The sequence below is a fragment of the Microtus oregoni genome, unplaced genomic scaffold (genome assembly GCF_018167655.1).
Source record: "Microtus oregoni isolate MIOR12 unplaced genomic scaffold, Mior012 000005F_ref0000423, whole genome shotgun sequence".
NCBI classification, from domain to species: Eukaryota; Metazoa; Chordata; class Mammalia; order Rodentia; family Cricetidae; genus Microtus; species Microtus oregoni.
The window spans coordinates 26,336,270-26,359,734 of record NW_024543064.1 but is presented as its reverse complement, the minus strand read 5'-3'; the positions used below and the strand labels follow the sequence as shown (position 1 = coordinate 26,359,734).

The 23,465-nt window shown below is 41.5% G+C and overlaps 1 protein-coding gene across 4 annotated transcripts in view; it reads right to left on the bottom strand.

Moving 5' to 3' along the window:
• Positions 1–10,123: 10,123 nt before the first annotated feature.
• The window catches only part of Ago4 (argonaute RISC component 4), a 46,933-nt gene continuing 33,591 nt past the window's right edge, over positions 10,124–23,465 (bottom strand). For 2 of the 4 annotated variants that reach the window (XM_041651880.1, XM_041651882.1), the window contains 3 exons: positions 16,561–16,662; positions 16,148–16,347; positions 12,740–14,138 (listed from right to left, as the gene is read on the bottom strand). In XM_041651880.1, coding sequence (XP_041507814.1) covers positions 14,030–14,138; positions 16,148–16,347; positions 16,561–16,662 — 411 coding nt within the window. In that variant the 3' untranslated portion in view covers positions 12,740–14,029. Of the gene's footprint in view, positions 12,138–12,739; positions 14,139–16,147; positions 16,348–16,560; positions 16,663–23,465 lie in introns of those variants that run through there. The other 2 variants (XR_005974343.1, XM_041651881.1) reach the window with 2 other exon arrangements.

The window sequence follows — 23,465 nt, the reverse complement described above, 5'->3', positions numbered from 1 at the left end:
GTTGTTGATCGGTGGTAAGGTTAAGTGCAAAATTAACTCCTATTATTCTCCTTCACCCCCCCCCCATTAATATATGAAAGAAGCTCAATGGGGAAATATTTGTAGTAAATATTGCCTCAGTATATCAAGTGGCCAAGAAAAAGGACAGTCTACATAAACAGAACCATATAATTATCAACATCACATAAGAAAATCAGTATGGGGCTGGGCAGTGGTGGCACATGGCTTTAATCCCAGCACGTGGGAGACAGAAGCGGGTAAATCTCTATGAGTTCAAGGTCAGTCTTGAACTACAGAGCTAATTCCAGGACAGCCAGGAATACACGCAGAGAAACCCTGCCTCGAAAAAAAAAAAAAACAAGTCAGTACAGAATAACTATATATTGACTAATTTAAAAAATGTGCCATTGATATCAGTATAATATTCTAGAAAGCAATTTAATAGCATTCATCGACAGTCATAACCTTTCTACTCCTCGATTTAAAGGTCCACCTAGCGCAGACTGAAACACAAATATAGGTGCTAATAAAGGCAAATACAGGTAAATTCTCAGCTCTGCCTCATGCAGACATGTGGCCCTGGGAAAACCATAGTCTTACCAAAAACTTTAATTTGAATGGTTGACAAATATCAAGAAATACAATTGAAAAAATAAAACTACAGTAGAGCAAATAGAAATGGGGTAGAAAAATAGAAGTTTCGAATCATCAGCTAAGATATCTCTATGACGACAGAAGAAACTGAGTCAGTAGGCAAGAATACACACAGAGACACGCAATGCCGGAGGGGAGTTCTGCTAGATGCTGGGGAAGATGAGAGATCCCTGTACATATATATCTGCTATAAACTGTGTCAGTCCGAAACCAGTAGAGCAGTTCCTAAGTCAGCACAACCATCTTATCAAAACCAGTGAGGACTGCACAGGAAAGAAACGTCACAGGCCGGTCTCGCTCACTCCACTAAGGCTGCAAAAATAACCAGAACCGTGTCTGGCACTGGATTTTGATTTTAAGTCAGGATCCCCTAGTTAGCCCAGGTTGGCCTCAAACCTGCAGTCCTCCTGCCTCAGCCTCCCACAGCAGGATTACAGGTGTATACCACTACTCCTGTAATGAAAACAAAGCTCAGAGCTGAAAGAAGCAGCACTCAGCAGGCAGAGACAGGAGGATCACAGCAAGTTCAGCAAGCTTGGCTCATGTAGCAAGTTCTAGGCCAGTCAGGTCTATAAAGCAAGACTCTGATGAAAAATTAAAAATTTTTTGTTTGTTTTTTGAGTCAGGATTTCTCTGAGTAGCTCTGGCTGTCCTAGAACTCTCTCACTCTGTAGACCAGGCTGGCCTAGATCTCACAGAGATCCGCCTGCCTCTTCCTCCTGAGTGCTTGGATTAAAGGCGTACACTACCATGCTTGCTTTTTCTCTCTCTCTTTTTATTTTGAAACATACATTTTTTAAAGTTTAAATAAATAAAACTTTATTAAATTTGATCTATTCCAAAAATAAAAGGTTGATCTATTATTAGGTAGTCTATAAAAGTCGGACTAAATGGTAATTTGATCTACTCATATAGAACGATAATCACTTAATAAAATTCAATGCCTACTCACAAACAAAATTTTAAAAAATCTTTTAGCAAACTAGACAAGTAGGAGTTTTTTTAAATATTTATTTATTTATTATGTGTACAGCATTCCTTCCATGTGTACCTGCAAGCCAGAAGGGGATGCCAGGTCTCATTATAGATGGCTGTGAGCCACCATGTGGTTGCTGGGAATTGAACTCAGGACTTCTGGAAGAGCAGTCAGTGCTCTTAACCACTGAGCCATCTCTCCAGCCCCAAGTAGGAGTTTCTTAAACTGTATATTTGTCAAAGCCCTATTGTAAAGACTTCAAATTAATACCATAAATAATAAAAAATGAAACAAATACAAATTAAATAAGATTAATATTGTATTGTGGAACTTGTCCAAGCATGTAAAAAATTTGAGTGACTGGTATAATGAACTCTCAAATGTTCATATCTAGATAGAAGAGTAATGAAATAGAAATTCCTTTTTTGTTTTGAGATAAGGCTGTTCTTGAACTTATTATAGCCTAGGCTGGCCTTTAAGCAATCCTCCTGTCTCAGTTAGTTACCTGAGTGCTGGGATCTGAGCCACCATGCCCAGATTTAAACTTCTTTTTTCATTTGGTGTGTGTGTGTGTACTCACATGTCACAGAGTTTGTGTGAAGGCCAAATAACAATATTTGGAAGTCAGCTCTTTCCTTCCTCCATGTGAGCGCTGGGGATCAGACTCAGATCAACAGCCTTGGAAGCAAATCCTTAACCATAAGCAATTTTGCTGGCCCTAAACTTTCTTATTAATAATAAACATTAGAGCAGGGCGATGGTGGTGCTCACCTTTAATTCCCGCACTAAGGAGGCAGAGGCGGGGCAATCTCTCTAAATTGCAGGTCAGCCTGGACTACATAATAAGACCACGTCTCAAATAAATGAATGAATAAACAAACAAGCAAACAAACAGGGCTGGGGCTGTAGCTCGGCTTGATAAATCTGTGCCTAGAATTGACAAAACCATTAGTCACAGCACAACATAAACTGGGCATGATGACACACAGCTACAATCCCAGCACTTGTGAAGTGAAGCTAGGAGGATCAGAGTTCAAGGTCATATTCAAATACACACAGAGTTTGTGGCCAGTCTGGGACACACAAGACCCTGATGCAAAAAAAACAAACAAACAAAAAAAAACCACTAATGAAACAAATGAACAAACAATAACAGTAATGATAATTTACAATGGCAATATAGTTAAGAAGGTATAAGTATATGCAAAACTTAATTTGTTTTAAATGTCATGAGGGTCTGAGGCTATATTGCTCACTTCGTATACTATTTGCCTAACAAGCATGAAACCCTAATTATGACACCCATCAATTCCTTAACCAGCAATCCCAGCGCTCAGGATGCAGAGGCAGAAGATCAAGGTTTCAAATCCATCATGAGCTATGTGAGACCCTATTTCCAAAGATAAAACTAAAAAAAGGATATGAGCTAGTTCCAGCAGCTCAGTCCCATAATTTTAAGTACTTGAGAAACTGAGGCAAGAGGATCAGAAGTTCAAGACTGGAGACATAGAATGATTTCAAGACCAGCCTGGGGGGGGGGGAGAGCAATTTAGTAAAACCTTGACTCAAAATTAAAAAAACAAACAAACAAACTTCAGAAGGAAGGAAGATTGGAAATGTGGCAGAGCACTTGAGTGAAGGCATAGTCTCTACTGTTCATTAATTTCCCCATATTTTGAGGGTGAATACCATGGAAGCAGAAGAAGGGTTGTTTGGGAAGAGGAGGGCCAGCAGGAGTGTCTTTAAATAGGTCAGTTTTGCTGTGATAAACAAAGGACCATATACAACTTGGGGAGGAAAGGGCTTATTTCCTCTTAGAACTCTCTGGTCACACTCCATTCCAGAGGGAAGGCAGAGAAGGAACCCGGAGGCAGGAACCCGGAGGCAGGAACCCGGAGGCAGGAACCCGGAGGCAGGAACCCGGAGGCAGGAACCCGGAGGCAGGAACCCGGAGGCAGAACTGAAGTAGAAGCCATGGAGGAATATTGCTTCTGGCTTGTTCCCTTCTCTTTTGTTCTTTTTTCCTTCCTTTCTTCCTTCCTCCCCTCCTTCCTTCCTCCCTCCCTCCCTCCTTTCTTTCCTTCCTTCTTTTTTCTCTTCTTCCTTGTTTTGTTTTATGACACTGTCCTGGAACTTGCTCTGTAGACCAGGCTGGCCTCGAACACATAGAAATCTGCATGCCTCTGCCTCCCAAGTGCTGGGATTAAAGACGTATGTCAGCACCACCCAAACTAAATGGTCTGCCTTCTTACACCAGTCAGAACCACCTGCCCAGGGATGGCACATTCTCACCCGTGAAATGGGCCTCCCCACAACAATCATTAGTCAAGACAATTTCGTATCAACTTGCTCACAAGCCAATCTTTCAGAGGCATTTTCTCAGTTAAAATCTCCTCTTCCCAGATATGTCTAGGTCTCTGCCAGTTTGACAAAAACCAACCAGTACCAGGCACCAAAAGGGACATGGGGTGAACATTATGAAAGAACGTAATATGCCCGTATGACAATCTCATATGGGGCCTGGAGAGACGAGTAAACTGTTAAGAGCACTTATTGTTCTTGCAGAAGACCTGGCTCCATTCATAACACCCACATGGCAGCTCACAAGCACCTTTCAGTCCAGTTCCAGGGAATCCAATACCCTCTTCTGATCTCTGCGGATGCCAAGCACACTTGGTAGCTACACAGACACACATACAGACAAAACACTCATACACGTAAAATAAATAATTGAAAACCTCATTATGAAATGCATTATTCTACACAATTAATATATGCTAATAAAATGTCTTTAAACATCAGGAGGAATAAATTTGACAAAAGGTCTGCAATAACTCTGTAAGAAATAATTATAAAAATTTTATTGAGAAACATTAAGGTAAAAATAAATGTTGAGAAAGATTCTTCTCCTAGGTAGGACATCTCGTTACTGTATTCTGGAATTTGTTTAGAGAGTCAGTGATATAATCATTAAAGCCCCATTGTGTTTCTGTATACATAATGTGACAAGCTTTTTACTTCTTATCTCTTTTGAGATGGAGCAGTTGTGATGACAAGCATCTGTCATTGCACCTGGCTGACAGTTTGAAGAGATGGTTCAGTGGCTAAGAACACTTGCTGCTCTTCCAGGAGACCCAGGTTCACAGCTGCCTATAACTCCATTTCCAGGGAATCCATCTTCTAACTTCCACAAGTACACACACACACACACACACACACACACACACACACACACACATAGAAGTACAATTACAATTGAATCCTTTTTGAAATGTTTTGAAATGAGCCAGCTATGGTAGTGATATTTTGTTTGTAATCTAACAAATGAAAATTACCTGAAGATCAGAGTGCAGAGCTAAACTACTAGTTAGCCATAGAGGCCAGGCAGTGGTGGTACACTTTAATCCCAGCACTCGGGAGGCAGAAACAGACAGATCTCTGTGAGTTCAAGGCCACCCTGGGCTACACTAGATTGATTCAGTCTCAAAGAGAAATAGAGTCAGGCAGTGATGGCTCACACCTGTAAAGTCAGCCATGGATTCAAACGCCAGGACCATGAGAATTAAACACAAAATCTGAAAGATGTCCATTGGAATTTGCAGCGAGGAAGTCAGGATTAATTGTGATGAAAGCAATCCCTGTGGCTGGAGGGAGCAGATCACGACTGAAGAGAGCTGGGGAGTCCCTAGGACAGATCTACTAGAAGATCAGACATAATGGGAAGTAATAAATTCTGGTATTCGATGAAGTTGGAGTAGTTTGTATTTGCGGAATGGGAGAGGTTTGAGGACATGTGTACACTGGAGAAGAACTGAAGAGAGAACAACAATTGAAAATACTAGACAGAAATAAAGAGTGTGATGAGGGAGACCATGAAGGAAGTAGAGAGAAAGATCCCACATGTAAGTAGAAAAACTGAGACCGAAACAGAAGAGACTATTAGAGCATTTTCTAATTTAAACATATTTTACATCTGTGTGTGTGAGTCAGAGGATGATTTGCAAGTTGCAAGAATTGGTCCTCTCCTTTCACTATTTGGGTTCCTGGGCTAGAACTCATTACCTAGACCAGGCTGGTCTTAAACTTGTAGTGATCTTTCTGCCGCTGCCTCCTGAGTCCTGGGGTTTTAGGTGTGCAGGACCATAGCTGACAAGGAGTCCTCTTTTCTTTCAGTTTCTAGAAAGGCAGACTCCTTTACCCTTCGTCTGCCTTTAAACATCTGTGTTCCTCAGGACTCCATGCTTTTCCCATCCGCCTGACCCTCCTGTTACAACACTTGAATGCCTTTAATCACCACTGACACACTGATGTGTCCAATCTCTTTCTTCAGTCCAAACACAATGGCCCTCCAGTCCGATTTGCCTTAAACTGAATTTACCATCTCTCTCCTTCCCATAAGCCTGCTGATTTCCTCTGTTCATCCTCTCAGTGGCACTATTGTTTATCCACCTACTGAGATAAGAGGCTGGAATCCCTAATGAGTTTACCTCCCTCCCCTCACTCTCCATATCTGCTCAGCTACCAAAGTCTTTTCTATTTTCGTTCTCATCTCTATTCCCTCTGACTGCACCTCACTGCTCAAGTTCAAGCCTCGTCCATGTTTGCTCGCAAAAATTACAAAACCTTTGAGCTTCTCTTAGCAGAATTTCAGCTTCCAGCTGTCATAGTATTCTTGCCAGCAAAACTAGCACAAAGCCCAATCTGTGCCTGTAAGACAGTTTCTAAACTTAAAATGCCATTCAGGTCCTGTCCTGTGAATCATCGGTGCCTCACTCTTAGCTAGCCTTACCACCTCTATTTCCTCCCCCTTCCAGTCCTTGAAAATCTAAGAATAATGGGCTGAGGTTAGAGCTAGGTGGCACAGTGGTTGCCTAGCATGAAGGAGGTCCTGAGTTCAACCGTCTGCATTGCGGTAAAAAGGTGATGGGGGAGAAGTAGAGGTGGAGGGGTGGTTGACCTGGTTAGAGTCTACACTGTTCTTGCAGAGGACCTGACTTCCATTCCCAGAATCCACAGTAAGCATCTCACAACCCAACCTGTAACTCCAGCTTCAAGGGATTTTGGAGCCCTCTTCTAGCTTCCAGAATTTTGTGGTAAGAATACTTAAAGGTTGGCTTTCTTAGTGATTTTCAAGAAATAAACCAACATTCACCAAGCTGTTCAATAGAGCTCCTGTGCTAATTCTACTCACCTGAAACTCTGTATCCTGTGGTGCTCACCTAACTTGCTCCTAGTAACCACCATTCCACGCTACTTCTTTTTTCAAAACATTTATTTATTTATATACATTATTATGTATATGAGTGTTCTGTCTTCATGCACACCAGAAGAAGGAATCTGATTCCATTACAGATGGTTGTGAGCCACCATATGGTTGCTGGGAAATAAACTCAGAACCTCAGGAAGAGCAGTCTAGTGCTCTTAACCACTGAGCCACCTCTCTGGCCCATCCCCTCTACTTCTAAGAAACCAACTATGTTACTTTCTGCACATAGGTGAGATTATGCAGGGCTTGCTGTTCTATGCCTGGCTTCTTTAACATATCAACCATCACATTCATCCATGTTACCAACAAGACAGGATTTTAGCCATTTGAAAAAATATTAAAATTTTTATGTGTATGGTTATTTTTGTCTGCATGTATGTCAGTGCACCAAGTGTATGTCTCGTGCCCACAGAGGACAGAAGAGAGCAAAGGATCCCTTAAAACTGGAGTTACGAATAACTGTGAGCTGCCTTAAGGGTGCTAGGAATTGAATCTGGATTTCTCTGAAAGAGCAGTCAATGCTCTTAATCACTGAGCCCCCAGCCATTTTTTTTTTCATGGCTGAGTAGTTCTCCGTCACCTTTTTTACATGAAGGGTCTTGCTGTGATAGCTCAGGCTGGACTAGAACTTGTTGTACAGACCAGGTTAGGTTTAAAATGACAGTGATCCTCTTGCCTCATAAAACTGTTCTTTATTAAGACAGCTAACTCATCGGTTTCCATATAACAAAGGGATTCTGCCTCCCAGAAGAAGAGTAAGAAACCATATTTAGACAATTATAGTTTCTCTAACCTGCTATGAGGGAGCAGTGTGCCTAGAGTCTCCTCACTCCTTCCTCAGCTTGCTTGTGCTTTATAATCTGTCCCAGCCGCTAAAACTGTGAAGCCTTTCTTGACTCCCATGGCAAATTCTTTGTTTGGAGCAGCATCTGTTATTTTATGCTCAACAGTCGGTGAAATTAAGTTAAAGAAAGCATGCACTTAGAGTATAGCTTTGCCACTCAGTAATTGTGTATTTAACCTCTCAGCTGATTGGCTGGTTTTATTTTTGCCATGCTAGTGATTGAACCCATGGCCATATGCATACATTGCATAAAGGAACTATATCCCCCAAGCTCTTTTTCTTGAAAAATGAAGATTCCACTCTCAACCTCCAAGAGCTGTTGCTAATATTAAAGATGTCCCTGTTAAGTGCCTGACAAGTGGGCATTCGTATGTTAGCTACGTTGCCTCTTCCTTCACCACATGCCCTGTTAGAATAAACTCTTTTAATCAATTGTGCATGCATCTGTGATGTGTGTATGCATGTTCACATATGTATGGGTGCACATGTGTGTAGGCATGTGCACTCATATGTTATGTGGAGGCCTGAGGCTAACATTGGGATTATCCATTACTCTCTACTTTATTGAGGCAGGGTTTCAAAATGGCCACCAATGTGGATAGTCTAGCTAACCACCTTGCTCCTGGGACTTTGTCTCCATCTTCTTCTTTTTCTAAAAAATAATTTTTATTTTATATGCACTGTTGTTTTGCTTATATGTAAGTCTGTGTGAGGGTATCAGATCTTGTAATTATACTCAGTAGCTAACTGCCATTGTGGGTGCTAGGAGTTAAACCTGGATCCTCTTTTTTTTTGTTTGTTTGTTTTTTGAGACAGGGTTTCTCTGTAGCTTTGGTGCCCGTCCCGGAACTAGCTCTTGTAGACCAGGCTGGCCTCGAACTCCCAGAGATCCGCCTGCCTCTGCCTCCCGAGTGCTGGGATTAACCTGGATCCTCTTAACCACTGAGCCATTTCTCCAGCTCCTGTCTCCATCTTCCAATTGCTGAATTACAGGCAAGCTTCCATGTCCACCTGGCTTTCATGTGGGTTCTGGGGATCTGAACTCTGGTCCTCAGACTTGTATGGTGGGCACTTTACTCACTGAGCCCTCTTCAAATTCAGAATGAACTGTTTGAGGAAGCTGTTAACTCTTCCATGTCCTGAGTATTGAGGGGGAGATTGTAGGCACTTCATTTGTGATGCATTCGGATAGCTGGCACAGGACAAACTGCCGGTGGAAAACCAGAAGCCACCTTCACAGAAATTGGTTGTATGCAGGACTTTCTCTCCTGATGAATGAAAGTCCCCAAGAATAAAGTTCAGATTGGGCAAATTCTGCATTATTATCATAACTCAGCAAAAGGTTTATTTTTAAGTTTTAGAGGTCATGAGCTGGGCATGTTAGCTCATGTTAGTAATCTTGGAGTTCTTATGGCGGCAGGAGTAAGAGTTTAGGACCAGTCTGGCCTACACAGGGAGACTTTGCCCCCAAACCAAACAAGACAAGAGACTGGAAACCCTGTTTTGTGTGAATTTGGGAAGCTTTAGAGAACTTAAGTCATAAATATAAGCATCTGGCCATACTGTCTTCGTGGATCTTTTGTTTTTGTTTGCTTGTCTTTGAGACACAGTGTAATGGTTTGACTGAAAAATGTCCCCAACAGGTTCAAGCATATGGACACCTGGCTCCCAGTTGGTGGCGCTATTTAGGGAGGCTATGCAAGGGCAGGCTTGCTGGATGAAATTCATCCCAGGAAGCAGGTTTTGAGAGTTTACAGCCTTGCCTCATTTCCAGATCACTTTCTTCTTCAAGCTTGTGGTTGAAGACGTGATTTCTCAGCTTCTTGCTGAGGTTGCCTGCTGCCACATTTGCATGCCATTGTGGACTCTCCCTCTAGAACCACAAACATTTTTGGTCATGTTTTATCCATCAAGAGAAAAGTAGCTAATACACAGGGTCCCACTCTAAAGCCCAGGATGGACTCAGAATCGTAATAATGTTCCTGCTTCAGCCTCCCAACTTCTGGAATTACTGGAGCGAGCCACCACATCTCACCAGTTTCCTTAAAATATCACTTAATCAGAGCTTCCCTTCCCATTGAGAGCAGTACCTAGAACCCTGATGAATCTTGTCAAAGTTTCCATATATGAAGTGGTGCTGGGAGCCCTTCAAAAACTCCCCAATGGCAATTCCTAAACATGGGGAGACCCAGAATTAAACACTTGTTTCACTTCTCTTCTTTGTTCAATTTTCAAATAGATGAAATTGTTTTTAAAAGTAGCCATGTATGATGCCATTACAATATATTCCATATTTATTAAACAACTGACAAGAAAAACAACTTTTAGCACAGAATGCCAATTTATCTCTCCCACCCACCCCCCTACCCATCTTTTTGGACACATGAACACAAAATATCCCTGCAGGCCAAAAAAAAATTTTTAAACAACCATCACCTTATTTCACACAGGGATACAAACCCTTCCTTAATAGCTTAGAAAGTACCTCGTATTGCTAGAGACAGACATCCAGTCCAAATTAATAAAAATACATTTTAAAACATTACAAGTCTAACAACAGAGAAACAAAAACCACACCGTTAGTCAGATGAACAAACAAACATTTTCAGCCAGTAGACACAGAAAAAATATGAATCTGTCAATAGCAAGGGAAAAGAAAACAGTTGGCCAATAAAGATCTTTCCTTTAATTTTACAAGAAAAAATTCTTGGAGTTGAAGCAATATTAATACAATGCCCTTAACCTCCACTTTCTTAAAATGAAAGCTGAGCTGCCACCTTGCTAATGAGCAAGAGAATCGTATAATATATCCACAGAGGGCGACTAGGGTAGAGAGGGTGAGCCTTGCTAAAACAGTGGATTATCTTTTCCCAGGGGAAGGAATAGGCAGCTGAGTCAGGTGGGTAAGGGCATGGATATAGATCGGGCACCAGATGCTAAAATACAGGACATACAGAACATGCCTGCTTGTAAGTCATCACCTTTGGAAGCAGCATATAGAATTTACAGTAGGAGTAAATGTGGTTTGCCTGCCCAGAATGCTAGCTGCGTTAAGCCAGCTGGTTCACTTCATAAACGGCTCAGGACTCAACAACTAACAACAACAACAAAACATAATTATTTCAACATTTGGGTCTTCCCCACTCTTAATGTCCTGTGCTCCCTAGCCCCAAACTGTTATTCTTCAGCGTTGCCATACTGCAATCTTTCACACTACATGACAGTGCCTAAATAGGCTGCGTTTAAGAAAACCAGACAGCCTAACACTACTTCTAGAGAATGCACACCTCCCATTGACTGACACATGCATAACGATTCAGTCAGTTTCGAGGGGAGAACTATTTGAATTGTCAACCCTAATTAAATTAAAACTATGCATTCAGATTTGCTTGCGACAGTATTACTGCAGTTCTGATTCTGCAGGGATCACCTCTTAACTATTCACCCCTTGGCAAGCTTTTCCCCAACAGTCCTAATTCTTCCATATTTCTTTCCATTTGTCCAAAACAACAGCATCACACCCTTAATGGTACTGTTTTCCTACAAAAACTGGCCTCCTGGCCTTTCTTCCACCACCACACTAATAGGCCACAGCATACTAGGACAGATTGAGGTGTTTTGGGTATTTTGTTCAAGGTCAAACATGGAACCCAACTGCAGGCAGATGGATCAGGGCTTCTGGGCACCCAGCTTGCTTCCTGTTCCATCATGCAGGAAGATGGCAAGACTTTCTTCTGTGCATTGTTAACCAGTGAGCCTGCGGCACTCAAGTAAGTGCAGGTGTGGTGCCTGCTGGCCGGCCAGCCAGCTAGCCAGCCATCAAGAGTTCTTCATGCCACAGGCTCCAGGTGAGTTCTCATTCTCCTAAAAAGCTCCCATTTTTTTCCTCCTCTTGGATCCAGAGCGGCTGTGCTGAAGAGTATTTTCTGTGCTCTCCCTGAATGAGTGTGAATAAAAGGGGCAGCCAGCCATTGATCAACATGTCCAGATTTGTATTATCCAAGTGAGGTATTCGCAAAAAAAAAAAAAAATAGTATCAGCCATCTCTTCACTCCTGCCTTCGTTGTGCTTCAGCCACAGGACTTGCTTTTCCCCACTGTCTGCAGAGATTAAGGATGTCTGCACTCATCCTCACGAGCTAAAGTACTCGATGAACATTTAAAAACTCTCTCAGAGACCAGTTCAGCTAACGTTGGTGGTGGCATTGCTGAGCAACAGCACACGGAAATGTAAACATTAATGTATTTACAAACTTGCTGAAAAGACTGAAGGAGAACAGTGCTTTGTATTGCTGGGATTTTGAGAAGGCGAGTTTAACAGATTTGGATCTTGAATCAACTAATGAGTTCAAGCAAACACCCTTCACCATCTGATCCAGTGTTTCCCACCAATGGTTTCTAGATAGAGACAACAAAATTGTTTTCAGTATATTGTGTTTGTCTCTTCCCAGCTCCTTCCTCAGCTCAAGGAGTGTGGCTCTTCAGAGAGCCTCTTACCTTTCACCCCTTGCCCTTTGAGGACAGAGTAAAATGTGGGCTGGGAAACCCTGGGTGGAACTACCTAGACTATGTAACGCTTGTCCTTTACAAAGTATTATCTACATTAAATACAGAATCCATTTCCCCTAGTTTCTAATTGATGCTTGCTTTGTACCAACTCCCTTTGCTGGACAAGAAAAGGAGTCCTGTCTTCCTGTGAGGGAATCCAGACTCTACAGAAAAAGGGGGAAAATCAACTTCTTCCACATAGTTGTAGCTGAAAAAGAGGAAGGCAAAGCCACCAAGCACATTTCAGGCTGAGAGAAGCACAAACAGAACTGTACTGTAAGCAGCTGTGTGCACAGCCTTAATTCCCAGGGAAAATGAGCTTTTTACATGCTGGTACTTTTTTTTTTTAAATATTTATTTATTTATTTATTATGTATACAATATTCTGTCTGTGTGTACGCCTGCTGGCCAGAAGAGGGCACCAGACCTCATTACAGATGGTTGTGAGCCACCATGTGGTTGCTGGGAATTGAACTCAGGACCTTTGGAAGAGCAGGCAATGCTCTTAACCACTGAGCCATCTCTCCAGCCCCGGTACCTTTTTTTTTTAAGTCCAGCATCACTCAATGTGCCTTATACATTGGCAAAGCCTGGCTAACCAGGAAGCATCCTGGTTCCAGCTTATTTTAAAAGAAAAAAAGGTGACAGGTCACAGACTATGACTATAAAATAGGTTTAAAAAACCAAACAATTATTTTAAAGGGCATGGAAATATATGTCTTTATTGACTGACTGGTTTCAGAATATCCAGGTTATGATATATTAAGAAATAGTTGATAAAATCATACCAAAATTTCATCTATAAAACTACCTTGTTGGGGGAGAAAGGGGAGGGGCCTTAAAAATGCTTATTGCCAAAGTTAACTTTCTATGAGAGAAGTTTAAAAATCATTTAGATCTAACAAACCACATAGCAGCATAAAATGGGCACTTTAAAAAACTTGGAAACATTAAAAGCTAATTTTTTTCCAAATAGGGAGAACCTTTTACTTTTGACCATGGCAGTGCTATCTGTCCCTGTGACACACATCACATTTGATTATATCACACATTCACAAAAGCCAGACACGTAAGAGAACTGCCTGTTTGAATCTGCAGCCAAATATAGTGCAATTGCCAGGCAGCCTGCACTCCACAGCACAGGCCCGAAGAGATCAGTAAGAAAAAGCAGTGAAAGTAACAAAATTCTGTAAAACTTTCAAAAATTAATGCTCCTTAAAGGCATTTACAGTGGAGAAGTCAGAAATCTCCATTAAAAAGTCTATGGGCCCACCCAATTAAAAAGTTGCATGGAAATGAAACAGGTCGTTTGGTTTTTCTCTCCCACTTATGCATACACCCCACTCAATGAACAAGGAAAAAGGAAATACTCCTCTTATAAGACTAGATGCGGTGAATACCACAGCTAGCAAAATATCCCACAGAGACCCTCCTTTGAAAACAAGTCCTTTAGAAAGTCAAGGCTGATCAGCCTTTGCACGCTGAGGTAAAATTTTTGTCCAGTGCATCAGAAAGCATAATCTATGAGTTTCTATTTCTTTTTTTTTTTCTTTAAAAAAATGGCTCAATTTTGTTGATGCATCAGACAGGGCTGCAAAGTACAGATTCAGTGCAACTAACTGTTCCGAGCTGCTGGTAGGGGACCACCTGAAATCAACGTGGCACTATCTAGAGGCAGTAGGCATCTGAAACATTTGAGGATGCGTGGGATGCCAAATTGGTTGAGTTCTTTTCCAAGACTCTCAGGCAAAATACATAGTGTGCTGGGTATCGTGGTGGATCTGCACAGCCTTAGCCAAAGCCTGAGGGTCCCGGCCATTGCTCTGTCCTGACACGTGACTGCCTTCAGCACTATAATGAGAACAAAACAAAAACCAGGTGTTAAGAGAAGACAGCATTCAACTTCAGTGTTTCAGGTAGCACACATAGTACTGGGTTCAAGAACATCTTGAGCTCAGGCTGGGCTACTCAAACGATTTATGTTTTCTTAGACATGCTTGTTCAAATAGTAAGACTTATTTAATGGATGGTTGCAATAATTAAATAAAACGATGTTCACAAAAACCAAGTGTTTAATAGCACCTACATAAGGACTTCTATTGTCCCTTCTGTCTACTTCGTTCCTACTCATCCTTCAGGCCTCAATTACAAGTCATTTCCCTCTTAGAGTCTTCCCTGACTCCCAAGTTCAGGTCAGGGTCACCTAGAATATTTTTATAGACAGTTGTGGTTTCCTTTTATAGTATTAGACACAACCAACATGAAATTGTCAATTGGGACATTACTAGGTACTATTGGGTATTTTTTTTCTCCACTGCAATAAAATCTCCAAGAAAAGAGCATTCTTCTCCTCCCCCTCTTCCTCCTTCTTCTTTCTCTTCTGAGACAGGATCTTACAATGAAGGCTCCACTGTCCTCAAACTCATAGAGATTCTCCAAGGCATGCACCTCCATGCCTGGCTTAACTTTGTTTTTATTTGCTAATACTAGATTCCTAAATTAATGAGTCTATGCCTATCAGAGTGTTCACAACTTTAGACATTCATCTTCGGGGTATTATGTAACATAGGAGTTTGGCAAACCATCCCTTTCTCAGTGCTGAGGATTCAATCTAGGGCTTCATGTATACTAAGCACAACACTCATCACTGAGTCACACCTCGGCCTCTGACCTCTCTTTAAATGATGATTATTATCTAATCACCTTTGATTTCATCCTTTCCTCCCCCGCCCGCACTATTCTATCCCAGGAACAGCATTTTACATTTAACAAGGACAATCTTATTCTAACACAGTTTTCTGTCCTGTGCCTGCTGTTCCCTTCCAATATGCTCCAGTCAAGAAAACTTACTCTTGCACAAAATGCCACTTGTTCTATTCCCTTTATGTTCACGTCCTCTCTGCCCGGAAAAGCCTTTCCTTTGTACAGGTAAGCCCTGCTCACCCAGCTCTAAAATCCCTACCAGCCTTTCCTCTCATCTCCCACTGAAGCTATCTATACTGTTAGACCAGTTGTCAGTTTTCTATTCACCTGTAGATCTTCGTATTGAAACATAAAATACCTGCAGGCAAGAAACAAGGCTTACTAATCTTGGTATTTTCTAGTACCTAGCACAGTACTGGCACACAGTACCAAATAAATGTTTTAAATAAATGTATGCATATTGGTGAATGCAAAGTACAAAGACACAGCTGGGTGTTTTCTGTAATAGTGTATTTTCAATCCCTTATAGAATAGACTTGCAATGGAATGTCTACTATTTAGCAACTGGATGGGGAAGAGCCCAGAAACTGCTATACTTCACAGACTGTCATTTGGGAAAGAAAATTAATGCAAAGAGCTCCTTTAGCCATTTATTGGTAGCTCAGTAACAGGCCAAATGTCTGAGTCCTTTGAGATCTCTATCTGGGAATGAGGATACTCACCCCTTCTGTTTTCCCATAAGCTCTGGCATACTCTGGTCATTTCTGGATTGTACTGGAAGCAAAATGAACTATGTGGGACTCCCTCATGCATGAATTGGAGTCCACAGGCTGTGACTACTCTGACTGGAACCAGGGTGCTATGCTGGCCACCTTTGGAGGCTGCCTGGGACCTCAGCAGAACTGAAATGCAGTTAGTTCTGTGTGAAAACCACAGGCAGCTCCTAAGGAGACTCTGTTAGAAACACAAGTTTAAACAAGCCTGAGCTCTTCTTGGACCAGAAGTCACATGAAAAGCTCTCAAAGTCTTGTACAGTTTTGATTGTTCCTTGTAGGTTAAATCTTAAAAGGACATATAAATCTTCAAGAGCTTTCTGCATAGCTTGTTTTTTAGAACATGCTTCCACAACAGGAAGAGAGTTTTACTGATGAACTTGCCTGTCATGATCTTTATCCACCAAATGATACCTTGCCCGAAATGCTACCAGCCGCGCATAATATGCAGGGGCAGGAATGGAGACTGAGCGCGTGCACCTCACATAGGTGTGACAGAGCTGGTAAGTCAGCAGCTGAAGTTCATCTGCAGTGAAGCAGTTGTCATCCCACAAGACCTGGTAATGTGAAGGACGGCTGGTTCCCTGAAGGGAGAGTGTTAGGACTTGGCTAGTTAGGAGAAAAGAGGAACTGAGATCTAATTATTAAGCTCAACAATATCTCTGCCTCACACACCTACAAGTAGATCTCTGGAGCAGAGCAGTTAACACAGCCAAGCATAGTGTCTAATGACAAGTCTCCTCAAGCTGGCTGTTGAACTGGCAAATATCTCCCTATCAGGTCAGCTTCCAAATTACCTGAATTCCTGCATGACTACAGAGGTAAAAGTCAAACTCCGATGGATGTGTGATGGTACTATCCACTGTAGTGCCTGCTGGGACATTGCCACTTTTCCCCACCTGTTAAAAAGATACGTAATTTTTAAAAATACAATTAATCATCTGAGTAACAAGCTAGTTTAAGGCCAGTTTTTTCCTTTTATGCATTAATTGGTAACAAATTAGTAAATTGCTCTTACTTGAAGTCTCAAAACTAGGTTAATTCAAGATGTTAAGCCAGACATTGTGATTCATACCTGTAACCTCAGCATTTGGGAAGTTGAGGTTGGAGGATTGTTTTAAGTTCAAGGTCAGCAAGGTCAGCTTGGGCTATACTGAGACCCTAGCTCAAAAATAACCAAGTTGGATTCCACTGTAACTTTTCCTTAGCCCAGCCCCATTCTAAAGCACTTTCTCAAGCATGAGTCCACAACTTCTTTTGGGGAATCCAAATAATGACTTTATCTATGGTTTTTTTTTTTTTTTTTTTTTTTTTTTTGAGACAGGGTTTCTCTGTAGCTTTGGAGCCTGTCCTGGAACTAGCTCTTGTAGACCAGGCTGGCCTCGAATTCCCGAGTGCTGGGATTAAAGGAGTGCGCCACCACCACCTGGCTCTATCTATAGTTTTATACAGCAATATTGCTACATATTTATAGATGACACTCTGTAGGCAGAGAAAGGAGAACAGCATTTAAGGAATGGGAATGTAGCTGAGTTGTTAAGTACTTGCTTAGCAGGAACATGAGTTCATTGACCCTGGGTTCAAGTCCCAGCACTGCAACAAAGAAAAAATCTGAGGTAGATAAACTTCCCCGGAAGAAACAACTTTCATTCCTCATTTGAGAGAAAATCAATGGCCCTGCCACACACAGCTTTCAGTAAAAGCTAAGATGAAAATCTTTGAACTGGTTCACCAGGCTCAGCAAAACTCATGCTCTGATGGAGTCACAGAAGCTCCCCCAAAGAATTTCCGGAAGCCCGCATGAGATGGAGACTGAGAAGACAGCAGATCCAGGCCAGTCCTCACAGCCACACACCGTGAACAGAACTGAACATCTTTGTGCTTCAATCTAGCCATCTATAATATCTGGAGATGACCCTTTGTAGATATAAAAGTCTAAGGTTCTTCCACAACAAAAACACTGAAATCAAATTTGTTGAAAGGCAAAGGGGGGGGGGCACTCCACAAATGCACTGAACAGAAAAAAAATTAAATCTTGTTATTCAGTCTGTGTCTTCTGTTGTTCAGTAGAATTTAATATGAGAAAGTTTAATTAGCACAGAGACATTCATTCCCACAGGGTATATTTGACTCCTTTCTAACAACCATCCCTTCCAGCTACTGATCACGTAACAATGAATATAAAAACTTGGAGTATGGACAATTCTTCTTTCAAATTCATATTAAGCTTAGGTATCTACCCAAACCAGAGAAAGTATAACTGAGTCACAGTATCTCCTACTTATCTCAAGTTACGGCTTCAGTTACTTGTGGTCAATCAAGGTCCAAAATATTATCATAGCGCAATGAGACATGGAGGTAGTCTGAGAGTGACAATGTTCACATAACTTTTGTTATCTCTGTGTTTTTGAGACAAGATCTGTTATGTACTTAGTTTGTAGGCCAGGCTAGTCTCCAGCTTACAGTCCTGTCATCTAAGTCTTCAAGTGCTGAGATTACAGGTTTGAGACACCACGTCTGGTTCACATAACTTTTATTATTATTAATCTCTTACAATTCCTAATTTATAGTTTAAACAGTGTTGCAGACATGTATATTTAGGATAGAATGGTCTAGCATCTTTTCTGAAAGTATGTCATTTAGGAGTATTAGTTTATAAGGTGTGCGTAAGTGTTTCCTGTCAAATTTGAGGAATACTGCATTAAATCAGTTTATAAGGGTTTTTTTTTAAAGAGGGAGAAGTATAGGTCAATAGTATAGCACTTGCCTGCTATGTGTGAGACTGTGGGTTCAAAGTCTACATACACACTTTTCTAATATGTAATTTCTCAAAAATCACTATTTAATTAAGTATAATCTTTAAGATGACAATAGAATGGATGGCATTTCCAATCTTATTTTACCACAGACACTCTTTTTTAAAAAGTCTCTAAAGATACCAGGTGGTGGTAGCGCACGCCTTTAATCCCAGCACTTGGGAGGAGGCAGAGGCAGGCAGATCTCTGAGTGAGGCCAGCCTGGTCTACATAGTGAGTTCCAGGACAATCAGGGCTACACAAAGAAACTCTGTCTTGAAAAACCAAACCAACCAAACAACAACAACAAAAACCAAAAACCAACTCTAGAGTTCTACAGATGAAAGCCTAAAGCTACATGTATGAGGCTAGGGAAATGGAAACCAGACACTGAACTCAGTAAGTATTGCTTGAGCACCCAAGTTAGGCTTCACAGCAAATGTTGAGTCTAAGAGCCAGAGGCAGAAAGAATAAACTGCCTTCCACAACCCAAGTATTTTAGTGCAATGTGATGCAGGTCACTGGAAGGCACTAGGAAGGCTGGCAGGGATGGAATAATTATACTAAGTCTTAAAAGGTAAGTAGGCGTTGAAAAGGAAGGCAAAACCTGGTATGGTGGCACACGCCAGGACTTTCAGCACTCAGGAGGCTTAGGCAGGAAGGGTTCAAGTTTGAGGCCATCTTAAGTACAAAGCAAAACTTTGTTTCTAAATGAATAAATATGATGGGATAAAGACTGAAAACACTGTGAGCACCCCTGAGACCAGAAACATATGAGTAAACTGTAGCACATCCATATTATCACATCTGAACTCAGCAATAAAAAAGAAATGTTACTAATACACATAGCAACAAGGGTGATACTTTAATACATTATTCTAAATAAGAGAAGCCAAAATCAAAAGCTACATGTTTCTATTAATACATGTTTCTAGAAAAGGAAAAATTATAAGCTGGAAATACCTGTCAGTGTTGCCAAAAGTTAGAGGAAAAGGTTGAGTATAAAAGTTTTTTCTGGCCGGGCGATGGTGGCGCATGCCTTTAATCCCAGCACTTGGGAGGCAGAGACAGGCTGATCTGAGTTCGAGACCAGCTTGGTCTACAGAGCTAGTTCCAGGACAGGCTCCAAAGCCACAGAGAAAACCTGTCTCAAAAAACCAAAAAAAAAAAAAAAAAAAAGTTGTTTCTGGTGACACAGACCTCTAAGTCTGGCCACTCAAGAGATGGAAGCAGGAGAATCTCCAATTTAAGGCTTGCCCAGGCTACAGAGTGACTTCAAGATCAACCTAGGCAAATTAGTGAGACCCTGCTGTGGTGATATTTAGTTTGTGTTTTAACAAATAAAGCTTGCCTGAAGATCAGAGTGCAGAACTAAGGTACTAGAGGCCAGGCCGTGGTGGTGCACACCTTTAATCCCAGGACTAGGGAAACAGAGGCAGAAGAATCTCTATTAGCTCAAAGCCACCCTGGGCTATGTGAGATTGAATCTGTCTAAAGAGAAACAGAGCTCACACAAAGGTGATCCCAGCACTTTGGGTCCCATGCCTTTAATTCTAGCACTAGGGAAGTGGAAACAGGAGTGTTATGGCTGGGCGGAGAGAAGAATATAAGGAAGGAGGAGACAGGAACTCAGATGCAGTCTGAGGTTTGGTGGAGACAGATGCAGTCTGAGGATGAAGTCTGAGAATGGGATCGCCCCTTTGGACTGTGCACTGGTAGAGGTAAAAAGGTTTCTAGTGGCTGACCCCACTGCTTCTCTGATCCTTCAGCCTTCACCCCCTAATATCTGGCTTCAGGTTTTATTTATTGAGACTAATTAGAATTGTGCTATACTCTGCCTCAAAATAAAAGGTAAAACGGGGATAGGGGATATGGCTGAGTGACAGAGCATTTACTTATATGTGTGAGGCCCTAGGTTCAATGTTCAACAACATTTAAAAAAAGGTTTGGTATAAACAGAATTATATACATTTGTTTCAACCATCAAGTACAACTACATTCTAAAAAGGTTGAATTTTACTGTATCTGTAGTATACCTTAACATAAACAACAAAAAGGAGTGGGCTGAATGTGCTCATTCCAGAAAGGAGAACACAGTAGGACATGGGGACGTAAGAAGACAGACATGAATATGCTGTTCAGGCTCCCCTGGGAGAGCATGAAGGTGCAGAGGAAGGTGTTTTGTAAGCAATGGAAAGCACATGAAGACTTCTGAGAAGTGATGTGTTTTAGAAAGCAACCCTTGGCTGCAGGATGAAAGAGCAAAGGCAATGAAGAGACTGCTGGAGAGTCTTGCACAACAGACCAGTTCTGCCTAGGGTCATGGAAATACATGTACTTGAGGTAAGAGAAATTTGGGGGTAGAACACAGGGAACCATTGAAGAAACTGGACATGGCAAGGACAATAAGGCAGGAGAAGAATTTAAAAATGATTCTGAACTTTCCTGCTTGGCGAACATAAAACACAGTGATGCCAAGTAACAGAATCTAAGGAGAACTCAGGGAGGTTCTGGATGGGGATTAAACAGTAAGTGGGAAGTTTGGACGTGTTTTGTCTGACATGCCTATGGTAGACTGTATTACTGGTGCCAAATACTTCTGTGCCCCTCCCTGGAGGAAGATTATACAGTTCCACCCAGCTATCACAGGAGTGGCCATGTGAATTGCTTTGATGATAAAATGTGGCACTTCAGGGCAGAAGCTTTAAGAGCCAGCATACAGCTTGTCTTGTGACTGGCAAGGTTCCAGATGGATTCTGTCAGCCTGGGTTCCAAAGGGAGGACAACAGGGTTGCAGCTGCAGTAGGGCCACAGTGACTGTGTAGTATGAACAAGAAATGAATCTTTGCCAGCCACAAGGATGGGTTCTTGTTATCACCACCACACAGCCTCGTCTGTGGAGACTGGTGCACCATGCACAGAGTATCTGAGTGAACACGTCTGGTAGATAATTAAAAGTACAAATCAAGAGTCTGACAGCACAATCTAGGGCAGAAATATGGATTTGAAGTTAATAAGTGAGCCTAGAAAAGTGGATGACGCTGAAGACAGAGTTATTAAGAACAGGAAAAGGGTCACTGAGGGTCTGGAGAGATGGCTCAGTAGTTAAAGAACACTTGCTCTTTCAGGAGACCTGGGTTTGGTTCCCAGCAACCACACTCCCCACACCCATCTGTAAATCCAGTTCTCAGAAATCTGCCCCCCTCTTCTGACCTCTGTGAGCACCAAGCAGGAATGTGGTGCACATATATACATACATACATATATACATGAACCAAAACATTCATACACATTAGATAAATAAATCTAATTTTCTTAAGTAAAGATGATCTGACTTTACTCACAGAGGTGAGTAAGAAGTCATATTGTTAAGGCCAGAGAAGGCTGTGTTGTCACAAGTGTGGCTAAGAGGTCAGTGTGGGACTCTGACTTGGTAGGATATGAAGGTACAGAGGCAACACTTCAGTTCTCTCTTGAATTTCCTATTTCCTGAAAATCAAAGTATGAAGTTTGAGGTGAGGGTATACTTCACAGCAAGTCAGGTGATTATTCTTCTAAAAGAAAACTTACAAAAGCAAAGGTAGAAGAGCGCGCGTACGAGAGAGAGAGAGAGAGAGAGAGAGAGAGAGAGAGAAGAATTAAGAGATGTTTAGAAAGATGAGGGTCTGTGAGTTGGTTCAGTGTCTAATGACCTACATTCCATCTCTGGAACCTAGATATAAGTTGTCCTCTCTCTCACACATACACACACACTCTCTAAATTAACTCATTAATTAAATACAATTTAAATTTTTGAAAAGAATGAGGAAAGAGACAAAAAAGCACATTGGAAAAGAGAGGATAGGTAACCAAGAAAATCCATGCCTTCCAGGTCCCATCTTCCCAGTAAACAGAAGGTAGGATTCAGAAGGCAGTTGTGATCACCACAGTACTGTCTGTGCAGAAAATAGGTCTTTGTTAGCATTAAGACACCAAGGATAGGAACCAACACTTATGGGAAACAAAACAATAAAAAAAAATCACAGCATTTAAGGTTTAAAGGTTTGCTCTCATATGTTTATAACACGGTTCACGACAAAATAAGTGATTTGTTCAGCCAGCAACTCTCATCAGCCTGAGAGTGAAGCAAAGGAAATCAATAAGCAAGTAGATATATTTTGGAGTTGGAGGCAGGCAAGAGGCATGTTCGGAGAACTGGAGATAGTGGTCAGAGTATAAAGTAAACTAAATAAAGAATTGGAACCTTCAATCCTGAGTGATGGTAAAGAAGAGAGCTGTAGGAAAGAAAGATAGCTCAGGGTCTGGAGAAAGCTCAGCGGTAAACTGCTTCCCACCACATTTGAGGCCCTGAGCTCCATTCCCAGCACTGGGAGTGGTGGCAGATCATCCAGATCCTGGACTCCTCTCCACTCCACAGTGAACTGCATGGATAGCAAGTTTACAGCAGAGCAAAGAAGAAACCATGACAATAAAAGATGGGTGACAGGGTATTTTCTGCTTCAATTTTAGGCAAGCATTCAGATAATCTGTATTATCAAAATCTAAGAACTACTACTGAGTCAGAGTAGAACAATTAGTGAACAAAAATTTAATATAAACTGACTAGTAGATCTGGGGACTGTAGGGAAATGAACTTGGATCTCTTGCAATTGACAAAACAATAATAAACATCTCATCCTTGGAAAAGAGACAGTTTTTGTCCTAGAAAATAATTGGGGGAGCCAGCAAGCTTACATGATTAAGCAACAGAAAAGATCTGGTCCTTGCTATGCCTGGACAAGATGAAATAATGTCATGAGAAACAGTAAAAAAGAGGTCATCCAACATAATATTCTTATAGCTTACCCACTTTAAACATAAATATCAAATCATAAATAAAATCAATGGAAAATGTCTTTATCAAGTGC